The 21,150-nt window shown below is 29.5% G+C and overlaps 1 protein-coding gene across 1 annotated transcript; it reads left to right on the plus strand.

Moving 5' to 3' along the window:
- The first annotated feature begins 862 nt into the window (after nucleotides 1-862).
- LOC100783759 (serine/threonine-protein kinase RIPK) lies at nucleotides 863-4,771 on the plus strand. Its single transcript, XM_003547456.5, has 5 exons — nucleotides 863-1,630; nucleotides 2,367-2,502; nucleotides 2,633-2,769; nucleotides 3,174-3,297; nucleotides 3,835-4,771. The coding sequence occupies exons 1-5, from the start codon at nucleotides 1,247-1,249 to the stop codon at nucleotides 4,428-4,430; spliced, it is 1,377 nt and encodes a 458-aa protein (XP_003547504.1). The 5' UTR covers nucleotides 863-1,246; the 3' UTR covers nucleotides 4,431-4,771.
- Nucleotides 4,772-21,150: the final 16,379 nt, after the last annotated feature.

Below are 21,150 nucleotides of genomic sequence, written 5' to 3' on the forward strand. Positions count from 1 at the left end.
TAATTTATGTACGATCTGCATCTTCTAGAAACCAAACCAATTAAGGTCGCACGCATACCAACCAAGTATAATTTTCAATATCTGAAGAACAAACACGTCGTGCGTGTCACAGAATTGCCCTCTGACTAGATCACTCGGGAATGGGACACGTTACCCTTTTGTACTATCTTCATAGTAAAACAATTTTATTTATTTATTAAAGTACATAGCTAGTAAAACAATTGAGCATATATATGGAGTTTGTTTTGTGTTTTCCACTGTTCATCGTATTCTTGAAGTCGTTACCTCTTTGTAAAGAATTTTAATTTGTTTTTTTTTATTTATTAAAGTTCATAGTAAAATATTTCATTGTATTTAACTTTATTCAGCTTTAATTAAAAGAAACAGCAGGCACTACTAAAAGTCTAGATGAATAGAGAAAAGAAGATGGGGCATATCAAAACATTAATTTGAGTTTCAGAAATTAAGGTCAACGAAAACCCAACAAAACAAAGAAGAAAATATGGTTCAACTAATAGAGCAGTATGAAATCATGAGCAACTCCTGGATCCGTGAAAGAGTGCAAGTCTTTACCAAATACAGTAGATATTAGAAAATGAAAGGAAATGTTGAAGGTGCTTTCGCAATTGAAAAGATTCGAATAATGACAAGTCAAAGTTTCTTTTCCAAATTTGTCACCATAACAAATGCATGAAAGTCAAGAGGGGCAGTTGCGTCATTTGTGTTTAACCAACATCTTAGACTTGAGATACTCGGTTCCCCATTTATCAAATAATATTAAACAATTTGTTCAGATCTTTCGAAATTTCTTGCTTGCCAAACAACTATAACCCCTTCATTCTATGTCTGTATATATTAAATACAAAAAGGAAGAAAATCCATGGCATATAGGACCTAGACAACTATTCAAAAACAACTTTAGAGGAAAAAATCAACATTGGGGTGGTATAAAAAGGAGCTAAACCTCTTTTCTCTCTAAGCAGCTGAAGATTTTGAATACAACCTCTCTACCATTCCCTCAAAAGTCATAAACCCAATTTCCATTTCTACAAACCCTATCTCTCTTCTTACCTAATATATACAAATATCTCACCAATTAAGTTTTCCAACCTTCCTCAAGGATATATCTCTATACAAACACTTTGGGAGCAAAGTATAGCTATGAGATTGTAGATTACTATATAATCATAAAGAACCATTTCAAGTTTGAATTCATTCATTTTATTCTTTTCTCAATTCATCAACAATGACCCTTATGAAAACCCTATGGAAATCAATCTTCCCCGGTTGTTACAAGGGTGAATATCCCTCTCCAAAGCCAAAGAAAGTGGTGGCTACAAAGCCAAATTCTTCACACAGAATTTCTGTGACGGATTTGAGTTATCCAAGCACGACTCTTTCGGAGGATCTGTCAATTTCTCTAGCGGGAACCAACCTCCATGTTTTCTCACTCGCTGAGCTCAAGATTATTACTCAACAATTCTCTTCTAGCAATTTTCTTGGAGAAGGTGGGTTCGGACCCGTGCATAAGGGGTTCATTGATGACAAGCTTAGGCATGGCCTCAAGGCTCAACCGGTGGCTGTTAAGCTCTTGGACTTGGATGGCTCGCAGGGCCACAAAGAGTGGTTGGTACGTATGCTACTTTGTTTTCTTCCGCATAATTAAATTAGTGTCAAATACGCGGCTTATCTGGTTTTCACAGTGGAGAATATATGTGATCTAAATCAAAAAATACGCGCCCATGGTCTTATATTGAGTGCTTTTTGAGATATTTGCTTAATTAGAACGTCCATAGTTGAGATAATAAAAGTGCATGGCTTGTTATTCTACTATAAATATTTTCACATATGTTTCAATACATTCATCATAAAGCTTATTAAAAGCTAATGAAGGTTAGGTAGAGGGTTGGTTATTCAAATTTTCGTAAAGAGAAATACTTTCACTTTTTACTTCATTTAGTGTTTGACTCTATCTAAATTGTCTACTAAAAAAATACATGTAGAAAAGCTTATTACAAATAAAAAAGTTACTTAAATTCCATTAGTCCTCATACAAGTTATATTTGTGGAAACACTTAACTAAGTTGTTTATCAAAATAATTAATGTGTCATGTTTAAATAAATACTTCAATTAAGTATTTACTTAATGAGTAATTATTAAATGAAAGTTTCTTTATTGACTTGAAGGTAAAATGTATAGAAATAAATTTATATATTTAAAAAACACTAAATCATTTAAGTAAGTTAAAAAAATGTTTTACATGAATGTCACAAATTATTTTATAAATTTAAATAATAAGGTCTTTAAGATTACGCGTCTTTGATCAGTTCTGACCTTTTGGTTTTCTAACTTGTGCTGACGACAGACTGAAGTTGTTTTTCTGGGGCAACTAAGGCATCCACATCTCGTGAAGCTGATAGGATACTGCTGTGAAGAAGAACACAGGGTTTTAGTATATGAATATTTACCAAGAGGAAGCTTGGAGAATCAATTATTTAGAAGTAAGAATTTTGTTATAATTAATATAAGTACTCATTATTATTAATGTATTCATATGAAATAAGCCTAAATTATTCTTGGAGAACTAAATAATTAACCTTTTATTATTCTTTATTGTGGCAATTAATTCAGGATTCTCGGCATCACTTTCATGGTCAACGAGAATGAAAATTGCTGTTGGAGCTGCGAAGGGTTTAGCATTTCTTCATGAAGCTGAGAAGCCAGTCATCTATAGAGATTTCAAAGCTTCCAACATCTTGTTAGGCTCTGTAAGTCTCACTTTCATCCTCCTTTACTGTTCCATTAAAATCTCTTTTTCTCAATTATATGTAGAAGTTCATAACACCTATCTATATGTGTTTATTTGATTTAATATTTTATAAGGGGTGTAAAGGGATTTTTTTTATATAAAAGGAATAATGTGAAATGGATAGAGTTAAGATATTCTTCTTTAAACATTAATTAAACCTTGACAACTCATACTATTGGAAATTTTTTTTTTTGAAGGTGACATACTAATTGAAACTTGAAAGAGAAAGAAATAGAAGAAATAAAAAAAAAATACATTAGGATGTTCAAATATCATTCTTATTTTTAATATTCTTCAATGATTTCTCTTCTTGGATATAATGTTGTTCTTAATACTTACTCTTCTCATTAAATATTCTTTCAGGATTACAATGCAAAGCTATCTGATTTTGGGTTGGCAAAAGACGGTCCCGAAGGAGATGATACTCACGTTTCAACCCGAGTTATGGGTACACACGGCTACGCAGCTCCAGAATATATCATGACAGGTAACCTTATAACTTTATATTTTCCATCAATCCACTTTCATCAAATAATAATAATAATAATGATAACTAAAGATTTAAAAGTCATTTTTTATTATAAAAAAGTGTAATATAAAATGTTAGTAATGCACTAATTTTCAATAAAATTTTATAACGATGTTTTATACTTACTGAACCCCTAAAAATAATAAGAATAAAATCTGTTTTCAGTTTGTATGAAACTTAGTTTTAGTTTTGAAATTTTAATTTTAATCAATTTGATCTTTAAATTTTTAAAAGTTAGATTTTTGTCCCTCTTCAATTCACGGTAAAAAGATTGTTTGTGATGAGAGACAAAAAATATTATTTTTTTAAGTTTAAGGATCAAATTAATCAAAATTAAAATAGGATTATCTAATTAACACAAATTTTTACTAAAATTACAGAGACTAAAAGGATATTTTATTCTAATAATAATAATAATATGTAATTAGCAGTTAATCATCCACTTGGGCTAGAATTCTTGTAGCTAACTCAAATTTATAATAATTTTTTTGATAGGTCACTTGACAGCAATGAGTGACGTGTATAGTTTTGGAGTAGTGCTGTTGGAGCTGCTAACAGGGAGAAGGTCAGTGGACAAAAATCGCCCTCCAAGGGAGCAAAACCTAGTGGAGTGGGCAAGGCCAATGCTAAATGACTCTAGGAAACTCAGCAGAATAATGGATCCTAGACTTGAAGGCCAATATTCTGAAATGGGGACAAAAAAAGCAGCAGCATTGGCTTACCAATGCCTCAGCCACAGACCAAGGAGCAGACCCTCAATGAGCACAGTGGTCAAGACCCTTGAGCCACTCCAAGATTTTGATGACATTCCAATTGGAACATTTGTTTACACAGCTCCACCGGATAATAATGAAATGCATAGTGCAAAGGATCAATGTGAGACACCTAAGAGGAGGGAAAATAATAATAACAATGGTCACCTTCATAGGAATGGCCACAGGCATCATCCACTTAAATCCCCCAAGACCCCTAGGCCACAATCACAATCACAATCACGTTCAAATGATCACAAACACCGAAATGGAAGAGGAAGTGGATCAAATTCTCCTCCATCACATGGGAAAATTAGGCAAGGAGTTCTTGCCTATTAGGGCACATAAATGATAAATCATGTTTTGTACATATACATAGAGATATTTTCCCTCAAAATTGGTTAGTTTTGTGTAGTGTACCAACTAGCTAGCTAGTAGACCCCCCCCCCCCCCATTGCCAAGAAAAGACAAAGACAAGAAGACAGTGAGCGTGCAAGTATATATATATATGGTCCACACATGGAAAACATGCTTAAGTTAATTTAATTTTTGTTTTATAGTAATTTAATTTCTTCAATTAAGGAAGAGTTAGGAAAGTTCAATTGTTTTAAATTGTGTATATGTTGAGGTTTTCTTCTGGATGAATCAAAAGACTGGTTCAATAAATGGACAATTACCAACTACGAGTTGTTGAACAAATTTAGATATATGATCTTTCAACAAGAAGGGTTACAGCTAAGATATTTGACCAAATAACACGTAATATTGAATGGTGAGTAACATGCCACTACGTAAGCTAATTCTAGATACTAGTAGTATTTATCAAAGTGAAGACAGCAACGAAAGCCGCCCTCATATGCGCACTTGATAATTAAATAACTAAACCTATGATTATATCTTTTGTCAAAAGAAAGATAATCATTACATGTGATGATGATGATGGGGTTGGGGGAATGCTTAGAATACTAGTCTATTCGACTTTTTAAAATTGGATTGTTAATTTAACAATTCAAGGCAATATTGGTTCAAACTTTATTAGTGTAGCTATGATCGAATCAGCCTGTATTATTAAATAATATTATTATTAAAAATAAAATATTATAACTTTATAATATTTAAATTAAAAATAAAACAATTTATTTACAGGTTTTTAACATTGAAAATACATACAAAAATTTCAATTAAATAAAATATAATACTTATATCTAAATGCCGACAATATGCACAACAGTGTCCATTAAAAATTACCAGCTTACGTGAAGAATTAAAAAACTTTAAAAGTTTATTATTAACTTTAATCAGCTAAATAAATTCTAAAAACTTCAATTTAAGCTAATGAGATTAGATTTGACACTTAGAAACTTCCTCAATTTTTCCAAGTTCATTTAAAGGAAAAATTCTCAAATTTCCACTTTTCGAGTTCTAAAAATTTTAAGTGAAAAATTAAAATTGTTTCTAATTATAAAAAAAGAAAAAGATCAACAAAGGTATTATCAAATGTATTCTTAAAAGAATTCTAGAAATTACCCTTAGACTTAATTAATTGAGCAAAACCAAAGAACAAATCATTAGAGTTTTACCTTGCCAATTATATAATGGTATTTAATGAAATCTATTATCATGTAAATTAGTAAAGTAAAACTCTAATTTTAACTAGAAAACAACACCAACAGTGCAGCTACAGTACGATATTTAAGTTTTTGTCTATAAAACTATATAACCAACGATAAGGACTAAAGACGCGTGAAGCTACTAAGGATGATAAGGACGACTTTTGGAGTCAAGTCACATGAAAATTGAAGAACACAAACAATTAGGGGCGAAGCAATGTTATGACAGGGGAGCCACGTCCCCCCAACCCAAACTTTTTTGGAATCCACACACACACATAGAAAAATTATAGATAAAAAAGAACTATTGTAATAGGTCACGATTAAGTCATTGTAGTTCTCAAGGACTATCTACAATGTAGCTCTAGTATTGCGACAATTTAACCAATAGAATAATATTTGCTCAATTTATCTTTTAATTTTTTTATATTTTCATTTATATATATATATATATATATATATATATATTGTGTATATTCATGCACTAAATTTATATATATAAATTGTTAAAAAGAAGAAAGAAATTAACTTTCATATCACTTGAACCCAAAAAAAATGCCTTGAGAATCCACACATCAAAGGAAACGAGAAGCAATGTAATTTATGGATTCTAAATATTTGTTTTAGTATTTTTTTCATAGTCAAATTTGTTTTAAAAAATATGATATGATGTGGTGACATATTTGATAATAAATTATAATGTTAAAAAATTAATTTGACAATAAATTATATTTTTTAGAATCAATTTAACATTAAATTACAAAATTTAAAGATTAGTTTGTCATTAAATTATCAACAAGATTAATTTATCACACTTTTTACATGTTTAGATACTGAATTTGAATTTTTAATCTTTCAAAAGATTAATTTGTTAGTGTCTTCCACTTTTAAGAACCAATTTAATTATTTATCCTTTTTTCTATTAACTTTGTGTTTAAATTACAACTTAAATTTGAAATATGTACTAAAATATTACATATTAGATTAAATCTATTTGCGACTCCCTCTCATTTTCAGATGAAGCTCCGCCATTGCAAACAATGACAATGTTGGAATGAATCTTGAAGATTTAATCCAGGAATGCAGGCTATTCTGCTTTGCAGGGTAAGAGACCACTTCAGTTTTACTTGTTGGAAAATGGTGTTGTTAAGTAGGTACCCTAATTGGCAAGCACTTGAATGGGAGGAAATGTTTTGCAAGTTTGTGGGGAAATAAAAAAAAAAAACAACTTGTGATGGGCTAGCTAAGTCACCTTAAGATTGTAAGTGTTGTATTATTATCTTGATATCGAATAGTTTGGCATTGATACTCATTAGTACACATATTTTTTGTCAAAGGTCACCATGATTATGAATATGAATGAGGTTCTTGGATTATACTTGCCACTATGAACTTCTCTAAAATCTTAAAAAAAAAAAAGGTTTGGCCTTCATATGAAACAGCAATAGAAAGCTATACCTCTAAGGCTCTAACTCCAAGTAATGCTCTCTCTTTGAGTGTCAATACTGTAACATCCTGTTTTGAGGTGCTAGCTTAGAAGATACAATGTACAGTATTTATATATACTTGTTGGTTTGTCATGTCAATAAAAAAAAGTTAGTGATTGACTGTATATGATTATATTATTGTGGTTAATATCAGCTAAGGATTCCTCATCACAAAATGATCGGTGCCTGAGAAGGTTGGTGATTTTATGATTACTAATATCTGTGATATGAGGACCGAACACTTTGTATGCATGTATAGAGACAAAGTGGTTAATTGAAGAGTGAAATCCCTATTCCCTGAGTTTTCCAAAAGTCTAAGAGGATAAAATTGAGATCCTTGTGCAATCTCAATAGTTCAAAGAATTATTTTTATATCTTAGCTTGTATCCTTTCAAATTAACTTTCATCGTCTTAAAAATTGCTATAGCAATATAAATTTCATGTCTATTTAATTCAACCCCAGTCATGGTTGTCAAAATTGCGTTTTAATTCTTAGAATCGTACGATTCTATGATTTCATAGAGTCTCCGTGAGTTAAAACAGTAGCAAAATCAAAATTTGAGTAGACTCGGGCGAATTAACGTAGACTCGCGAGTCCGAGTCGAGTTTGCGGGTTTGTGGAAAAATGAAACGATGTTGTTTCGTTTGTTTCATTTTTCTTTCTTTCTCCTCCCTTCGTGCCCACACCATAGTGCTTGTTGTTTGAGGGTTTACGTTTTTCTTTCTTTCTCGCTCCATCCCGACTATTCTGTCACTCCATCACTATGGTGCAACTGTGAAAGCGGAGGCAAGGTGCTCCGTGCTCGTGCATGGTGGTCGCGACGATGGTGCAAAGCAGAAGTATGAGTGGTCGAGACGATGAGTGTGTGTTTCTTTTGCAAGACCGCGATTGTGTGAGTGCGTGGTAGCTGTAGCGACGGAGAAGTGCATGGCCGCGACGACATTGAAGGGAGTTAGACAGAGTCACTAGCTACTGTTCTCTTATGTGTTATGTTTTTCCTTTTCATCATTCGCAACAAGTTTTTTTCTTTTCCTATTCTCTGTTTGAAGTTCCTTTTCATTGTTAAATTTTTAGGTTCTTGTTAAATTTGTAATCTAACTCTTTAGCTTACCTTGATGTGGCCAATCTGATGACACTCGGCCTCATTGGTCTTCTCTTTGCGTTTACTTTTCTATTGTTTCCTTGTTTGAAGAAATGCAACATCATTTCAAGTCTTGTGCGCTTCCAAAACTTGCTTCAATTGTCAAATCCAAATGTGTGCAATTGTGTTTATTTGTTTGTTTTTTTATTTTATTTTCCAAATGGATAATCATGTTCATGTCCATTAATGGTTTACCAAACATTACATTTCTGTTAAACAACAATAAGCATTATTGTGGATAAATATTACTCGGAGTCTCAAACTAATAACATAATATGTATATATGTGCGGGCCAGAGCTATAAAAATTCACTTCCTTCTCCCTCTGCATTCATCTCCTGAGTGTGTATTATTTTGCATTCAAATGCAGAATCACAAATATTCATTGTAGTGAGGCATTGAGTGTTATACCTGTAACGTGAGTGAGATTTGACTCAACAAGTATAACCATTCTTAAGCGATAGATATAAAGTCAGTTAGAATATCTAAGAAACATTTCATAATATGATGATTATATTAAAAGTATCTTAGATGAATTATTGTTAAAGTTTGTTATTTTGATTTATTTTAGGGTTAAAATATTTAATTATGATTTTGTATATAAGAATATTAATATTTTTTTTAAAATTAAATAAACTCTTACGAATTTACGATTCAATTTTACGAATTAAGTTTACAAAACCTAAATAAATTTATATAAAATTACAAGTGTGACAACCTTGTTACTTGTAGCGATTTAAATTGCTATCTATTTGTCCATGTTCAATAAACATGCATTCAATTTATATTAAAGCACTGACTCACCACCTCCCAATTTCTTTTCTGTTAGCATTTCATTTAACATTTAAATTACCTTATAATCGTGGGCAACAAAAAAAGTCAGGCAGAAACTCAAAAGCCACCACCATAGTTCCTTTTCCTCAATTGTGTTTTTCTCGAGCAAGCCAACAAGCAAAACCACAATCCCATCTTCTACATGCACGAGCTCATTTGAATGAGGATGAGCTAACTACACACACACACACACTGTGTCACTCTATGTCCCTCGGGTTCTCTCACTCACAGCCTTGCTCTTCTTTCAACAAAGCCTTGTTTTTTCTCGATTGCATATATGTCTTTGATAGCTCACTGTCCAACTTCAAGCACCTTTAGAACTCAGGTTTCTATTGCCTACAAAGGTATTCGATCGCCCAATGCAAAAGAAATTAATCAAATAAGATAAATATTAATGCTCCGTTTGTTTAATGTTAAAAATTAGAAACTATTTAAATAAAATAAAAAACATAGAAACTATCTTTTCAGTTTTATAAAAATATTAAAATAAACATTTTAATATTTTGCTTTTTCAAATTTAATTTATATAATCATTATAATTTTTTTATACCCACTTTTGAACTGAAAAAAAATCTTTAGAAAAATCACAAAGAGCAAACGCAAAAGGCACAAAACTACAGAGGTCCTTCTTGCAAATATTGAGAAATGTGTTGGCCATCCAAACAGACTAGAGTGTCTACGGTCAAACCCTTCTTTACCCTATTGAAATTGTCAACACTTTGTTTCTTCCCAATTAAACACGGTGGGTTGAACATGTTACAGGATTTGGATTTTTCAAAGCAAAATTTTGAATTCGAATTTTATAAATAAAAAAAATATGATTAAAAAGAGAAATTTTGTTAAAGGAATTCAGTTAGTTTTTTCCACATATATTAATCACTGTCTCGATAAAAATTCTGTATATATAAGATGATTATTCCAATTACTGTGTGTCTGAATTAAATAAATAAAAAGGGCGAGCCGTTTAAAATGTTCGAACCAAAACCCAAGCAAAAATATACCTGTTCCTCGTGAAACCAAAAAGGTTTATTACGTAGAAAAGAAGATTTAATAGGTCTTAATCACTTCCTGGAACGTCTTATGTTGTTGCCACCGAAACAAACAGAAGGGGTTTTGCCCCATTAAATGGTTTTCATGATCATCTATATATATAAAAAAAATAAAAATTAAAGCTACCATTTTCCCATTAATACATATGTATGCTCTATTAATTCCTATATATTAATTTGTCTCTGCTGTATACATATTTTGAAAGAAAACCTACGTGAGGTTTCCATTCAGGGCTGTGTAGCATTCACAAAAACATAATCACAAGATTTTTCCTTTCTGAAGGAAAAATAATGAACCGAGATAAGAGTATAGATAAAGCAATCAAACTGCGAAGGCGTCGTCGACAAACAAGAAGAAACAATTATGGTGGCAATGGAGTCAACAGGCACCATAGTCAAGTGGTTGGTTTTTGTTGCTTCCTTCTTGTAATCATCCTATTGTCCTTAGTTTTGTTTTTTGTTTTTTACATCATTTTAGGCTTATGATGATAAGTAGGGAGTATTATTGCAGGAAGCAGAGGTGGATCTAAGACCTTAAGTCAGTGGATGCAAATTATAAAAAATAAAATCAGTGGGTTCAATTATATAAATATAAATGAAATAAAATATAAAAATATAAGATTTTATTTACAAATTTGATGAATTTTAAAAAATGAGGGACCCTCAACTGGCTATAGGTCCGCTAGTGGAATGAAGTGACTAAAAAAAAACAAAAGGTAGAGTAGGCCTTTGGTAGAATTTATTTTATAACTCAAACAAACGAGGGAGAGACTAAAGTAATAGATATTTCTTGACAAACAAAAAAAGGTAATAGATATTTTAGTGTATGAGTATTTATAATGTATGTCATTGACTTGGAGCATGGTGTATGCTTCTTTTCTTGATATAGAAAGAAGTATAGATAAACAAATCTCTACTCCTCTCTCTTTACTCCTTTAGTGTAGTTATACGGTTATGTTAGAAAATGGAATATAATTTTACGAAAGGATGACTTCACATTAGTTGTCGAATTTAGAAGTTATATTTAATAAAGATTTAATTGTATTTTTCATCTTTTACATATCATAATTCCAAAATTTTGATCATTAGGTTCTAATTGCATAAATTAGATAATATCACAATTATGTGATTATTTTAGTCCCCAGTCTTTTATTAAATATTTAAGAGATTTTGTTATTGTGACTGACACTAGATGATAATATATTATTGATTGTATATGCTAATGTGACTTAATTATATTTTTATAATTAGTCTCTCATGATTATGATAGTAGAGAGACTAAAAGTATAATTATATATGTTTTAAAGCAACGTATCAACAATCATGTCAACAAAATTTATTAAATATTTAATAAAGGATTGATAGTGGACCAAAATTACGTAATTATTATATATAAGAACTTAATTGACACAATTAGAATTCAAAAGATTAAAATTGCATAATTATAATAATACCTGAGAGCTTAAAGTGTAATTAAGCCTTCTATAAAAACAATTTTTACATCAATCGTTAAAGTTGATTTTAAACCAACTAAAAGTAAAAGGGATTTGTTGAGAAAAAACATTTATTACATTTTTTATATTTTTTATGTAACAAATATTTTATTTTTTAATAAAAAAATCTACTTAAAGTCACATAAAATCGACCTATGAGCTTTTGTTAACAAAATTGCTAATAGAAAAGATCCCATTTCCCACCATAACAGCATCCTATTTCCCAACAATAAGACTCTAGTCCAACATAACCAACCAAACTGCATAAACAAAAAGGCCTTGGGCACTAAATACAAGGGAAATTTCTATTTTGCATTTTATTTTTTCCTCATTGTGCCTTTCGCATCTGTATTTAATATTTCTGAAATTAGTTTTCGTAGTATATTTTTATATTTTACATTCCGAAAAATAATTTTCAAAGGACGAGAAAAGTAAGGAACCAGAAGAAGAAGAAAAAAAAGATGTGCGAACAGAATGGACCCAACCCAAACACAAAGGAACAATTGATAGGGAAAGACTATTGGCACTACTATAATTACTAATCTCACTACCCACGTGGGTGTCTTTTAACTATATTCCAAAATTACCTTTTGATGGAAACATAACTGAATTGTTTTTGCGTTGCCTATTTGGGGGATGGAAACAGAAGAGAACAACATAAACATAATTTTGTTGTAAGTATGCAATGGAATCCTATTTTTGTTGCTTTATTTTTTCATTCTTGGTATGCAATGAAAATACAATTATGTTGTACATTATGCAACAATGAAAACTATTTTCATTGTTGGCTCAACATCCCCAATACCAGCAACAACATACATTCACCCACTCCGATCATCATTCCAAACCCATTGACAATAACAACAACAAACCTGCAACAAAACATATCGACGACAAGGTGGGGTGGGTGTGTGTGTGGATAGATGATGAGGTGGGTTATGTGGATCTAGATATCAGGGCTGCCTTAAGGCCCAACTAAGGGCTTTAGGCCCCCCCAAAAAAAGGCCTCAAAATGTTTTTTTAGTACTAATATACCTCAAAAAAAATTATTATCAAATTATATTTGAAAATAAATTTTAATCAAAATATTATAAGTAATTGTTAATCTTTTTATTGGTCACGTAAGTAACAATTAATGAACAACAACTCTTTACTAATATCATAGTTTTGTTTAGAAAAGAAGAGATTTAATAGTTAATAGCTAAAGAAACTCAAAAACTTTTCTTTTATTTATATTCTTTTTATTCTCTTCCTATTCAATTCTAATTTTGTCTTTTTTTCTCACTATCTCTCATACTTCTTTGTCTTCTCACCTGCTTCTTCAGTTTACTTGATTCTTGTTTCATTTCGACAATTTAATCGATAATTTTACATCACAAAAAGTCTGAAAAATTAATTTTAAATAAAACAATGATAATTTTAATAAACTATTTTATGAGTAAATAAAAGGACTCATTCTTAAATTTGCTTTAGGCCTTTCAAGTCCTTGAGCCGCCCCTGATAGATATATGCTCTACAGATCAACAACAACGATGCTTGGAACTCAACGGGATGGGTGTGAGTGAAGTATGGAGGGGTGGTGCGGTATGGAGGGATGGTGCGATCTGGAGGGGTTGGGCAGGGGGAGGAGTGGCATGATATAGGGGTGGGCCAAGGGTTCTAGATGTGGGCTAGGGTGGGGGAGGCGATTTTGGATCTGTGGAGAAGGGGAAAGGTGTAGGGATTTGGTGAGTGGGCATAATAAGGATTTCATAGAGATTGGTAGTTTAAATAACAAATATGGTAGTGAGAATAGTTGTTCCCAATTGTTATAGGCATATCGCGGCTATAGTTCACAAATTGCCCTCTTTATTTCCTTTTAGTGGCCATCATTGTCTCCTTATTATGTATTTTTCTTTTGGTGTTTTCCCATATTTCAATTTTGGATCATTGAAAAATAGGGATTATTTATCTTTGGATTAAAATAGAAGGCAAGCAACTCAAAAGGTTTACACAGTGGTATAATGTTTTGTTATGTTCACATATGTGAAAACAATCTATTTAGCAAAATTCACCGTGTGCAAAACTTTCTTGAGTCAATGACAGTCATGCAACATAAGCGAGATTATTTTTTGACCCAGTTGATTAGGAGACACCCATATCAAAAAATTAAAGGCAAGCAAAATGTATCAAAAAAGAGAAGGCAAGTTGTGCTTTTTATTTTATTAAAATATTTCCTTTTAGAAGATATTTATAATAAGAAAACAAGATATTATAACTTTTTGCTCATTTATCATTTATTTTATATTTTAAATTTTAATATCTAACAAGATTACTCTTTTTAACATAGGCAAGGGCGAATAATGCAGGTTTCTTTAAGTAGTCCCTTCAAGGCAAAAACAGCTAGTGGCCCAACGGAGTGGTCTTGTGGTAAATAATCACTGTTAACAAACACGGTGGGTACCATGGATATTAGATATTGGGCTGAAAGGACTTCTAAAAGGATGTTGCTTCCTACAGCCCTTTTTTGGCTTCCCAAATAGCCAAATCTAGAATGTAAAATTACATTCTGAAATGCACCTTCTTTTTTTCTTCTGGATTCAATCCAGAAGGTATAAAACATTCTGGAAAGAGTTCATGAAGCAATGTGGAGGTGCAGGAAGTAATAGCCTTCTAAAAATGTACAATGAAAACAAGGACTCAAACAAAAGCATGCACCAGCTACATCTAGTTGATCATGAAAAAAAATATACGTTTAAACTAATTTATTTATATTTGAAATAAATTTTATAACAAAAATCTTTAGGATTTTCAAAAAGAACTCCTTAAAAAAAGAAATTAGATTGACTAATTTTTGTGAAATTACACAAACTCGTCATGCTTTTATCTACTTTTCCAGTAACCTTCATTAATTTTTGAGAAATATACATTGACATCCTTTATACATTACACTAACCCTCCTTAATTGTAAAATAAATAAATAAAAATTTTTACGTTGTGCTTTCCTAATAGAGATGTTGCCGTAAAAGTTAAAGAAAAGGAAATATTTATGTAATTTCATGAATTTTAGGATTGATTTTTTTTTAATAGATAAATATTAGTAATTAGTATATTGTATTAGTGGAAGAATTTGAACCTATAATCTTCTTATCACTCTAACTCTTATGTCCCTCCAACCACCTTATAACTCAGTAACCAGTGTAATTTATTCTATAAAAAAGAATTTGTCTAATTCATTCCAAGTAAAAATGGGATTAAACAATCTCATTTTGAATAACCAATAAAACTTAGACAATTGTCTTATTATAAAATTCTATCATAACCAATAGAAATTAGACAATTGTGTTATAATAAAATTCTATCATTAATGCTATGATTATCTTATTTAATGTATTATCTTTAATTTGTCTTTCATATTATTTATGTGTAAAATTAAAACTTCATATTTATTAATTAAAAGCTAATAATTAAAATTATAATAAAACTATAAAATTATAAAATCTTAACAATTATTTATTTAATTCACTTTAGGTAAATAGTTATTATAAAAAACATACTTTAGGTAAATAGTTTTCATTTATTTTACAATTTCTAAGTATAATACTTTAAATATTTTTCCAACATTAATTTTTAATTAAAGAATTAAAAATTTCAGATAAAGAGTATAACTTTTAATTAAAATTTATAGATAAAACTATAAAAATTGAAATTAAATCCATATATATTTTTCCTAAGGTGAATAAAGAATGTAATGATTAAAAAATTAAGTGTTAAGATTTTAATATTCTATAATTTTATTTCATATATATACATATATGTATTTTAGTATAATTTTAATAATTAACTTTTAATAAAAAATTATAAAGTTTTAATTTTACACATAAATGCTGTGAAAGAAAAATTAAAAATAAAACATTAAATGTAATAATCATAAAATTGATTATTAAATTTAAAATAAGACAATTATCAAAATTTTATTGATTATTAAATATGAAATTATTTAACCTTATTTTTACTTGAGTTCAATTAGACAAATCCTAAAAATGTGTTGACAGTTCGACAATAAGATAAAGCCACTAAGGTTCTAATAATTTCCCGAAACTTGCATTGGTTATACTTAATACATTTCAAATTACAAGTGCAATTTATAATTATACATATATTTGGATATATTAAACTTAAATATGTTTTTTTTCCCTCAAATTTGAGTCACTGGCTGTTGTTTGATCTCAAGTTTAAATTTGTTTTTTTATAGTCCTTTAATTTCAAAGATCTCTCAAGTTTAAATTTGTTTTTTTTTTATAGTTCTTTAATTCCAAAAACTGTTATTTTTAGTCTTTTATTGTGGTAAAAAATTTATCACAAATTGTACATCTTAATTACCAAAAATTAGATAAGAGAAACTAAAAAAATTATTTTTCAAAATTAAGGAACTAAGAAAAGAATATTTACATTTGGAGAACCAAAGCCGATAATAACCTAAATTTAAGGGATCGAAACATCATTTAGCCCATATATTATATTGTTACTATAATACATTAAAAATTTACTCCATCCTATCTCAAATATATATAAGTAACAAAAGTTTTTTAATTTTATCTTAAATATAAATAAATCTCAATTACTTATGTTTTATTTAATGAAACTCTCTCCGAAATATTTTTCTTTTAATAAGACCAATGACTTTTTTATGCTTGATATCTAGTTCTAATAAAAAATAGTTTCGGATAAGAGTTTATTTTTTAGGTTAAATTAGTTTGTAGATCCCCATGTTATTACAAATTTTTTAATTAGGTCCTATACTTTATTTTTTTTATTGGTTTCCTATATTAATTTTAATTTGTAATTAGGTCCTTATGTTAATTTATAATGAGGAATTTATTAGACTTGATGAAATATTTTATCATACACACACAGATGTGAACCCTAAACCAATACATGTGAGCTAATTACAGAGGTGTGAATCCTAAACTATGAACTGTTACATAGGTGATTAAGGAGGTGTGAACAACATTACAAACAAATTAAGGATTAATCATGTATTAGGATTGAGGTTACGGTTTGAGAGATATGAAATTCACATTTTAAGGTTAGGTTACGGTTCATAAGATAATGGATGGATAGGAAATGAAAAACATGAGTGTTGAGGCGTCTTAGATAAAAAATAATAATAATTCCATGTGTATCATTTTGGTTGACATGAAATTACACTTAACATCTATGTGCGTATATAGCATAATATTTGGTTAAGTCTAACAAATTTCTCACAACAAATTAGTATAAGAATCTAATTATAAATTTAAAATTAATATTTAGACTCAATTAAAAAAATAAAACATCAGAAACTAATTAAAATTTTTATAATAGTATGAGAACCTACATATTAATTTTACTTATTTTTAATTAAAAATAACATAATTTAATGAAGTTAAATTAATTTTCTTAATAAATGTGAATTATATTTTTATTTATTTATAATTAAGACAAAAAGAAGTATTATAAAAGTTGACAAAATGTAAGACCAAATTTCATAAGATATTTTCAAATTCACTTCAGTATTATACTTATTTCCACACAATTTAGCGCATATTGCACTTATATTCTTCCTATTTTCTCCTTTCAGAAACACCCCTTGTTTTGTAAAGCACGTTACAGAAGCAGCCCCCTTCATCATCACGAAGTTAATTGACTCCGTTAACATGAAATATTTGAAAACTTTTGTCCTCTTCTTCCTCACAACACCTATTATCATTCTGTTCTCCAAAGGCTTCCACAGCAACTCCTCTCCATGTTGTATTATACGAAAATCACCCTCACTCAGAACCCAAGTTTTTATTTTTGAGGACCCCTGCATTTTCATCATCTTTAATTTTCTAATAAGATTATTAAGAAAATGTTGATCACCTTCAATTTTTCAACGCCTTTCGCCATTACCTTCATTTACATCATTATTCTCAAACAAATTCCATGGCATCACACAATTTGATTTCCTTCATCAATTACTTACGAAGATGAAGAAGGGACACCATGCCTATCTCCCAATTTAATTTTGTCTACTTTTGTATCTTCATCACACAATTGGCTTTTGTGTGTTGTTGGGTCTTTTGTCATTTTGTTAAAAATTAACATCGTGGATCAATAACTAAGACGGTTGAAGGAAGACAAAAGAAATATATTTTAATGAAAACAATACAAGTGTAATTAATAAACCTTAAACATAGAAATATCAATATAATTTGCTAAATCCATTTTTGTATTTATGGCCTGTTAACCATATACCATAGTTCCACCACTGTTGGTAGTACACATGATGCACAGGTAATCTCTAATAAACTATAGCACAATGAAAAGATTCCTTAAATCAGTCTTTGCTCGTTTCCCGTTTGTCTTGGATCTCTTCATGCGATCAAACGTGGCAAATAACGTAGTAAGTCATGTAATCAATTAGGACTCCATTCTGAGGTGAAAATCCCATGCAGTAGTTTTGTACCACTCAACCAAAGCAACATTAAACATTTAATTTGTACATGCAATTGCAAGCACCATGCTGTGATGTGAAACACCAAGGATCGTCTTGGTGTGAAATAATTAAAATGCTAACTACATTCATTCTTCACTTTTCTCTATTTTTGCACTGCGCGCATCATGTTATGCATGTGGGCTATAAATCATAATAGTGTCCAAACCCGTGCATATATGATAGGTACGTGGTACGATTCGATAAAATCTTAGACGCGTTTTCCATATTGCAAGTCAATCACCTAAGTTTTATTTATTATGTGGATAGGTCATGCATTACTCATCAGCATAGGCTGGACCCGTGAATAAAGAGAACAACTCTAGAGCTTTTGTATCTCACACAAGGGCCAAATCATTGAATGGCCAGACTAATGAATCAAATATCGTTCTACATTATAACGTGATTTTTTTTCTTTCTAAAAAAATCTTAGCTGTTTCGAAGTTATATTGTATCCCATGTACCAATAAGTCATTTAGTGTCTGAGAGATACTACCGGACTTAATCTTATTAAGATCTCTAATTCAAATTTTTTAGAATATGTAAAACATGGTTGAGATGACATAATTTCACCAAAGATATTAACCAAAATTTTTAAAGAAAATTAGTTATTAACAAAATCAGTGAATATTTTGTATCGATAATATGATAACAAAAAATACTACAACCATGTCATGCTAATCAGAAATAGATAAAGAAGACCCATCAAACAAACAAATCTTTTCTAAATAATTTTTTTTCTCACAAAACTTGAAACTAAGTAAGATTCTATTAATAGAGAATTAAGTTCTTTTTTGTGTGCATACAATTTATCATCTAACTAATAGTTAGAAACGATCCCTTTTATACCATAAGGATTATCAAAATAAAGATTACCTCTAATAATAAAGCATTTTTTGCACACACAATAAGAATTAAAATTATCCATCATTTTTATGAGATCTGGCTATTTGTCAAGTTAGTTCAGTTAATTGTAAAGTGTGCATGAATTGTTATAAGGGTTTGATTAATTAGTATTCTTATGATATTGGTTAAAAAATTAAAAAAATACTTATTGTGTAAATTATTAAAAAATATAAAAAAATTATGTATAGTGTAATTTTTTGTCACCTAATAAAAATATTTTTTATTTAAAATTATTTTACTAATATTCTTAGAACACTAATTAATAATTTTTTAATTTAAAATTAATGGTTAAGTAAAACGTCGCAAACGATGGGGTCAGAGCAATGAACAGTTTTATTGTGCAATTACCCATGCTTTTGCTGGAATAGGAGACTGCAAATGAGCATGTCCAGTGCAGCTAACAAACAGATAAAAGAAACATAGGCACGGAACTTTCTGATTTTTAGTTTTGTACCCTAGTGCCCTGAATCAAACACTCTTTATTCTTTAAAGTACTTTTATTTCCCCTTTAAGGCACACTCATTGAGGCCATTGAATCTTTTATCACGCCTTCAAATGAGCAGACACATGATGATAATATTGTTGCATGATTGCATGAACAAGATCGATCCTCTAATTCACGCTTCAAAAAAATTTAGATAAGTATTCTTATTCTAAAATAATTAACATTTAAAAAGGTTTAGTCTGTTACTATTCTTTTGTTAATTAAACCTATATTTCTTTTTCAAGTTATATAAATTTTTCATCTAATATTACTCTGCATAGTTTATTTTTATTTAACATTTTCATATAAGGTAATTTATCATATAGTTATTTTCAATTTGACAACTCAAACCGTAGTTCAACGGCTGATCTAATGAATAGAGTTATATTAGAGATTAGACAACTAGTTGAGTAAATTGATTTTCTGTTGAACTTTGGCTCTTCTAGTCCAAAAGAAAAAAAGGAAAAGAAAAGGGTTATAAACTTATAATAGAGTTTGTTTCTTTTTTGTTTTTCTCAGCAATCTCTCTCCTCACATCTTCAATATGTAACAAGTCAAGCTGATGTCCCGTAACTTGCGTATGAAGTTGGATGCTTTTTTTACTTTTGGTGAAGAAATTGGATTGCTTTGGTGCCCTTATTTCTTTCTCTTAAAAAAAGTAAATTATACCAACTATTTCGAAGGTTTTATGAAATTACAAAACTTTCTATTGTTTTTATCTACTCTTATACTAATCTTCTTGATTTTTAAAAAATATGCATTAATAATCTTCTTAATTGTTTAAAAAATACTACATGTACTTCTTAAAAAAATATAAATGTTTATTTAAGTTGTTAAATGTTTCTTAATTGTTAGTTATATTTAATTTATTCATAAACAATTATTAAAAAAACTAATTTTTTATGTATATATGGATAGTTAACTATCATCACATTATTAATCGAATAGAAATCATATTAAAATGTAATTTTAAATATTCTAATTAGAATAAATAATATATGCAGTGTAAAGGTTTTATATTTTTATTATTTATTCATAAATTATTATATATGATAAACATACTTATTATTGTAATAATTATGGTAAAGGTATTAATAAAAATTATTTCTAATTAATTCACATTGTTGGAACTTTTCCCGTTAAAGTTTGTGTCTATTGAACTCATGTAAAACTATTAAAAAATTGGCATTTAATAAATTAACGATTGAGCCTAGACACAGTAGTAACTCCCAAGAAATTGTGGAGGAAGCAGTTTTAAATATCTCGCATGCTATGCGGCTATTTTCAAGCCAAAAGGTAGGGAATATTAAACTTCACTCGGTCTTCTCGACACGGGTGGAGATAGGTGAGAATGATCTACAGGTCTACGATCTCGTCTATATAAAGTCTAGTTTAAATTGATCTATTTAATTAAAAGGTTAAATTTAGACTTTTTTAAAAGTCTATTAAATTAAATAGACGAGGCCTTATTAAAAAACCTTATAAGCCTGATAGACCGACCTATATATATATATATATATATAAAATTAATTTTCTAGATACAATTAATTTTTTTTTAA

Source organism: Glycine max, chromosome 15 (genome assembly GCF_000004515.6).
Source record: "Glycine max cultivar Williams 82 chromosome 15, Glycine_max_v4.0, whole genome shotgun sequence".
Lineage (NCBI taxonomy): Eukaryota > Viridiplantae > Streptophyta > Magnoliopsida > Fabales > Fabaceae > Glycine > Glycine max.

Bases quoted from the DNA above. Each gene is read 5' to 3' on its own strand.
- LOC100783759 (XM_003547456.5), top strand. From the start codon at position 1,247: ATGACCCTTATGAAAACCCTATGGAAATCAATCTTCCCCGGTTGTTAC. The intron at 2,503-2,632 runs GTAAGAATTTTG...CAATTAATTCAG, and splicing joins GGAGAATCAATTATTTAGAA to GATTCTCGGCATCACTTTCA. The intron at 3,298-3,834 runs GTAACCTTATAA...TTTTTTTGATAG, and splicing joins TCCAGAATATATCATGACAG to GTCACTTGACAGCAATGAGT.